Source organism: Anomalospiza imberbis, chromosome 8 (genome assembly GCF_031753505.1).
Source record: "Anomalospiza imberbis isolate Cuckoo-Finch-1a 21T00152 chromosome 8, ASM3175350v1, whole genome shotgun sequence".
Taxonomy (NCBI): Eukaryota; Metazoa; Chordata; class Aves; order Passeriformes; family Viduidae; genus Anomalospiza; species Anomalospiza imberbis.
Genome location: NC_089688.1, coordinates 10,636,776 through 10,643,486, shown reverse-complemented (window position 1 = coordinate 10,643,486; position 6,711 = coordinate 10,636,776). Strand labels below are relative to the sequence as shown.

The following is a 6,711-nucleotide window of genomic DNA, read 5'->3' as shown; positions in this document are numbered from 1 at the left end:
TAAATAACTCAGGTGGTGGGAATAGAACAAAACAACTTCTCTGCAAGTTTTTTTGAAAAACACCCCAGCAACCCAATCTCCAGCTTAATATCAAGTTCATGACAGATGATAATTAAAGCTTTTCAGCCTAATTCTTCCACATTGTGTGACACTCATATGAGGATTTCTGACCCACAAATTAAACAGATTCTTCTGCTAGTTTACAGGTTTGATTTCCTCATGAAATAAAATATGAGTGCCTTTTCTTTTCTTTTGTTGGTTGGTTTGGAAAGTCACTAGAATAGATTAACAAAATTGAGAGAAAAAATGGGGTTTAGCACCAGTAGAAAAATTATACTGCAAAGTACTTCATTTATTTTATGTGAGCATTGGTTGATGATGATTTGACTGGAAAGACTTAAAAACATTATCATTTCATTTGATGGAAATAATTTGTTTGCCATAAATAAATAAATAAATAAATACCAAAATCCAGTGATTCAAAACTCATTGTTTTCCTTGAAGAATACAGCATTTTTGTCTCCAGCATAATGATTTAATTTATTGCCACATGGTTTATAAGCAGCCAAAGGAGCCAACTCATCCCTTTTCTGGTGTAATTGTCTGTTCCACTCATTATCATATGTCCGCTTCTGGGCCCTAAAGCAGCTGGGGTTATTTATGGGATTTTTTACTTGTAATGACTCGATTCTGAGCCTGAAATATAAGTATGTAAATATATATATTTGAACCATTTATCTGATTAATGAGGTAAAGGTCAATTTTACTTTATGTACCACAAAACTATGCTGTCTGTGTCTGAGAGATCGACAGAAACAGGGAAAAGATAAAAAAGGGAAAGGAAGCACAAACAGATGAGTTGTCTGTCTTCAGATCTACAGCTTCACTGTTTGCTCAACAGAAGAAAATTAAAATATTACCTCAAGCACAGATTCCACTGAAAACCAAGCAAGCAGTAACTAAATTTCTTGTTTATATTTCACAATAATTCACATGCACATTGTTTGACAGCTACAGCTCCACAAGTAAGCTGGATCACCAGTGCTAAGTTGCCTTTGCTCTTCACTTTCACTTAGTGCCAAGTGGACAATGGACAGGTTTTCTGCTGCTGTTTAAGCCCCAGTCAAGCAAGCAAGTGAATAAAGTATTATACCCCTGCAGCCAGGAACTGTTGTCACTTACAGCTTAAACAGTCATCAGAGCAATAGTAGTGATTAACTGGCAGCTGTAAAAGTGAGTGGAAGTACAGCCCTTTCTCAGTAAAGAGGACCCCTGACACAGGACAATTTCTGACCACAATCAGTGTTGTCACTATCCGCAGACAACCTGAAGAACTTAAGCCAATAGGAAGGCATCCATTTAAAAACTGCAGTTCTTACTGAACTCCAGCTAGACAAATTAAAGCCATAAAAGTGGTCTTCTTTCTTTGAAACTCTTCTGCCATAAGCTGCAGAATTAGATTTAGCCTATATATCCATACCCCAAAGCTGAGGTCATGACTATGATCTCCAGACCTCTAACTAAATAAAAGCTGTGTGTTTACACATGCTAGCCATGATTTCACTGCTCTGCTTCTGCTGCCCAAGTGCAGTGAGAGGCTGGGCTGTGCCCAGGCTGCTGCTGCTAGTAACCACAGATGACACAATCAGCCTCCCAGTCCCGGCTGGAGCCATCGATGCCCTGCTCAGCAATCTCCTGGAGGAAGATGTTCAGCTGCTCTGCCTGAGTCTCAGGGAAGGCAAGCGTGTGCACACAGGTGCTGTTGCTGGGGAAATAGGCAGATTTAGCTCCACTGATGGCCACCTCAGAGGCTGGAAAAGATCAAAGATGATAATAAATAAATAAATAGGCAGCTGAATTAGCTTAGCTTTGTCCTGATCTTTAAACATGTGCTGGGATTCCAATTTTCTAAACTAAAGTCTCCAACCTGGAATAAAAGTGCCTAGATGATTGTTTGCTTTTAGTAAGCCTTGGAAAACAACTAGCAACTGTTCTAGCAGCTAGGCACTGTCAACAGTAAAATATTTTCCATTAAACATAGGAGTGGTAGAGTGGTCCTTCTGTGTATCTATATGCACATTTATTTTTAAATTAAGACAATAACAACATAGTCATACAGCCTGCTTTGGGTCACAGATTGAGCAATGGATAAAATGGGAGCAGTCTTACAGTCCTTGGGCTGCCATGAAGATGGCAGCATTGCTGGCTGGGGCCCAACTGCTGGGCTTTATTGTGTGTACATACAGGTGTTGGCCAAGTTACTGAGATTCTTCAACTATTGTTGTAAGATAAACAGTTTTATGTCCTCTTGCTGTCTGTCCCGTGCACACAACCCTTGTGCAACATGGGGTTTGTTTTAGGGTGATACCAATTTTCTGTTTTTTTAAAAAACAGGTCCATCTTCCCACAAACATTTACCTAAATGCCATATTTAGTACCCCAAGATGAAACAACAGTGCCTTCATGAGAGTCTTATAGCTAATGTGTTTTAGTGCTCATCAGTTTGCCAGCTCAGCACTGACTCTCACAATGCCACGCATGACAAGGCTGTCATGAAAAGAGAAACTTTTATTTCCTCCTATTTTTTGAACAAAGGAGAGGAAGCCTTGTGTCTTCATGAACAGATATATCTGAGAAGCACTCACGGTTGCAAACAGCCAGTGCCTTTCCCCCACTAAGCTGCGTGGTCCAGGAAAACCCCGTGGCATTGCCACACACTTCATAGAGCCTGCTCCTTCTGAGGAACTGGAAGTCATAACCCTTGGAAACAGTGGTGGGGAGAAAATAAACAAACACTGTCTTAGGGTACATCATGGTAACTGCAAGGGGAAAGAACAGGGCAGGTAAGTACAAACACTACAACCTCTCCCAGCCCTGAGGGATATAAAAAAGTATAGCAAGCAAAATTAGGCTTTACCTAAGGAAGCAATAGGTGCAGCAATATAGCAGCAGTAAGGCAGGAATGTTACCTTGTTGCACATGGGTTTGCAGTACTGAGTGTTGTCAATGGTCACACACACGAGCCCCCCGTTTTTTGGGGCCACTGGGCGTGGGCATGGCGGTAGCTGCTTGCAAACTTTTGGATGGATAAAAAGAAAGAGAGTGAGAAAATATATCAGAGTGAAAGTGGGTATAAAAGCTTTCCCTTCCCGAGCAAATTCATTGACCTGTCTCCACCAGCTAACATCATCAAAGCAAGCATTTTTGCTTGTTTAAAATTTTTTCGTCCCCTCACTTTTTTTTTTGGCCACACACACCAAATTTTCCCCTCACTTGTCACTGTGACTACAGGGTCAGCCCCAGTTACACTTTAGAGGTGCCTCACTGTGGCATTTGCAGCACTGACATTCAGTGCTATTGTGGCCAAAATTATCCAAATATTTCTTGGAAAAATGTGACTGTCATGCCAGCTCCAAGACAGCACAGAGGCTCTGGCTGGAGGGCAGAGCAGATCCTGCTGGTCCTGTGACTGTGCTGCTGCTCAGCACCAGTGCCTGGGCTGCAGAGACAGCAGGACCCCCTGTTTGTGCTGCTGTGCCTTCCCAATCCCAGTGCTCCCTGTTGCTGAGACATTTTTACATTATGCCCCTCCTCCCCTAAAGAAATGCAGACACTTGGTTCATTCCGCAGTAGAAAGAATTTCCTTTGTGCTTCTCCTCTGCCACTTTGTTCAAGGTCCAGCAAAGGGGAGCGTTGGTTCAGGAGGGGCCTCACATTGCTCCTGAACAGGGCGCAGCAGATCAAGTGTTTCTTGCAGTGTCCATGCCAGGAAATTGATTGAAGCTTTTTCACCCTCGGCAATCATTTCAGACAAGCATTTTGAATATTTCTGTGGAGATAGGGGAGAAAAAGTCAAAGTTGAAAAGGAAAGACTTTGGAGCCTTAGAATTAACCTATCTGTGAACACATGAAAATAAAGAAGCTCATGTATTTCTAGGTAACTACTGTTATTTATCTCACTATACTGCTTATGTTCAAGCCACTTTATGTATCTAAAGCAGGGCAAAACTGGAAAATATACCTACAAGGACATTTTTGGACTAGCAGTAGCAGGACCAAAGCTGTGGTAAGTCAGATGACACTAATGTTTTTCTGCTCTTGCGCGTGCCTCCCCTCCCCAGCGTGTACTTTGTACATTGTCAAAGCAATACACGAGTTGTGCTTGCCCAGCCAGTGCAGGCAGACACAGCAGGAGCCCACCAGCACAGGAGGTGGGTGCAGAACAGACCCTGGGTCAGCCAGCCTCTTACCATGAGACTCCCATTCACATCATCTATAGTTGCACTTTTGCATTCACTTCCATCGTCAAAAGCTCTGATTTCAGTAAAATCTAAAAGACAAGCAGAAGCAGGTACTTAGCTAGGTCATAGTCCCTCCTGAAACAGGAACAAACCCCAAATACCACTTGTTCAGAGGAACTGTCCTTCTATCCTGCTTCTATCCTATCCCACAGTCCTAGTACCAGCTTGTATATCTGAAGTGATCAGGGCTCAAATCTGAATAATCTGAACAAATATTGATTTGTTGGAAACAGCAATGTAAGCACCTGTTCGGGGCCACTCAGAGCTGGGTTCCCAAGCAGGCCCTTCATTTCTCTAAGACAGCCCTATTTAAATAATTGCTAGTCATATTCAAGAACATCTTACCTGCAAGAAGAACTGCTAAACTTAGAACAAACGGTGTTTTCCAGAGGAGGCAGGAGCCGATCATTTCTCTCTGCAGGAGACCACAGGTAATTATTTGTTGCTTGTGGTGCCTAAGAGCAAAAGCCCTGGAGTCAGGCACAGAGCTGTGTGCCTATGTGTGGCTAGTTGTTTACCCTGTGCCTCACTGCACAGCAGCGCTGTGATCAGGGATTAGGGGGAGGCACACATTGCCCCACTTGCTGGGAAGCCCAAGGAGAGCTTGCCAGAACAGTTTTGGGGAGGGCAAGGGCATGTTGTCGTTTGGGCAGGCTGGCTGAGGCAGGCTGGCTCTGCTGCTGCCAGCTCCACAGGGAAATTTTCACATTAACTCGTTTACTGTAAACATGTTTAGTGTATGCACATTCTTGCATGCTCTGGCTCTTTCACCACCTTCTATGTTTGCCACTCACACACACACACACAAATATACTTGTATAAAGAAGACATAATAATGCCTTAATTTGTATGTCATACTCAAAGGGAAAGCTCAGAACATCAGACGGCAACTGATTTGAACCAATGGGTTATGGTCTGTATCCTGTAGCATCCAGAATTTTGCTAATTTCTTTCTTTTTTTTTTTTTTTTTTTTTTTTTTTTTTTTTTTAATGAAGCCATGAACCTCATGTGGTTAAATCCATTTTATGGGAAGAGCTGAATAGGTAGCAAAATTGCCACAAAAGTTCAACCTTTTCTACCCTGCATGTTTACCAGCAGATTAATCCAATAGTCCTAGGGGTGTGCCTGACCCATGTGTGAAATGCAGGGTTCAGAATCACAGCCTTTCACCTGACAGCCTGTCACACATCTCCTCACACTGTCAGACCTCGGGCCAGCCTCACCTTCCTGCCAACCAGCTGGACACACACACAAACCTCTGCTCACCAACAAACCTTTAATGGTTGTTATTGCCACCACCTGAGCAGAACTGTTCCTTTCATCTGCAGGTGTTTCTTTTTCTTGAGAACGGACTTCATGTCGTGTTATGAAACACATTTATTTATTTATTTATTTATTTAATTTTTTTAAATTAATTTATTTTTATTAATTTTTCATTCACTTGCTTCTGCTGGTTGTAGTGTAATACATTATGACCTGGAGCTGCAGAAGAAGTTAAGCCAAAAGGAAGGCACCCAGGGCATTGACAAAGAAATGTCTGCTTGTGCTATCTCAGGGACCTCTTGATAAACAGATATGTGTAGAAGTGCACACTTCCATGAAACAGTTCTGTGTCAGCAAGAATGGTGACCTCCTTATTATTAGCAATACGCCTTTCTATACATCACTGACAGGTAAAAGATCATTAGCAAAACAAGTCTTCAATAGCAAAGGTCAAGGTTAATGCTTCTAGGCAGACTGATAGGAGCTGGCTCCAAACAGCTTACCTTTCTGAGGCTGACACGCACATATTCCATATTCCTTGGAAGACAACCAGTATGCAGCTAGGAAAATGATCCCTGGGAAATCTTTGCCAACTCATTCTCTAAGATGCAGGTGGTCTTTAAGATATTTTCCTGCCAAAATGTACCGAGGTGGATACCCAACGAGGCCCACTGATTAATGTGGTAAGTCCTACACATAAACCTGTTTATCTCGACTCACACAGAACACAGAGTACATTAGCATAATTAATAAAAGTGAGAGACCTCTGGCTTGACTAGATATAAATTGTGTTTATGACATGCTTGAAAGGAACAAATGGCAGCTTTTTCTTTAATGTTCATCACAGGCACTTTCTTTCCACCACCACATCTGCTCGGGAGGCGCTGTATGAAGACATTTATGTAGGAGATAGATAAACACGGGGTGGCAGCACTTCTCCAGCGCAGATTCATCAGAACGCCGGCTAAAAGCATGAAGTCCCTCTTGGGGGCCAAACACAGGCAACCCTTGCACTGGAGGATTAAGTTGCTGCCTACTGACAAACAAAACTGAGCCCAGAAGATAAACGCGGTCTCACACCCTTCCAGTTTAAACAAGGCTGTGCCTAACTCAGGCATTTGCGAAGAGTAGTTTGCCACTGCCAAG

General features: G+C 42.6%; 1 protein-coding gene across 1 annotated transcript; it reads right to left on the bottom strand.

The window, feature by feature from the left end:
* Window positions 1–1,409: 1,409 nt before the first annotated feature.
* On the bottom strand, window positions 1,410–4,807 carry LOC137477913 (uncharacterized). Its single transcript, XM_068197306.1, has 6 exons — window positions 4,647–4,807; window positions 4,251–4,330; window positions 3,715–3,829; window positions 2,970–3,076; window positions 2,646–2,760; window positions 1,410–1,811 (listed from the first exon to the last, which is right to left on the bottom strand). Exons 1-6 carry the CDS (start codon window positions 4,708–4,710, stop codon window positions 1,624–1,626), a joined length of 669 nt encoding a protein of 222 aa, XP_068053407.1. The 5' UTR covers window positions 4,711–4,807; the 3' UTR covers window positions 1,410–1,623.
* Window positions 4,808–6,711: the final 1,904 nt, after the last annotated feature.

Bases quoted from the DNA above. Each gene is read 5' to 3' on its own strand.
- LOC137477913 (XM_068197306.1), bottom strand. From the start codon at position 4,710: ATGATCGGCTCCTGCCTCCTCTGGAAAACACCGTTTGTTCTAAGTTTA. The intron at 4,331-4,646 runs GTAAGATGTTCT...CTTGTCTTTTAG, and splicing joins TTTAGCAGTTCTTCTTGCAG to ATTTTACTGAAATCAGAGCT. The intron at 3,077-3,714 runs GTGAGGCCCCTC...TCCATCCAAAAG, and splicing joins GCGCCCTGTTCAGGAGCAAT to TTTGCAAGCAGCTACCGCCA.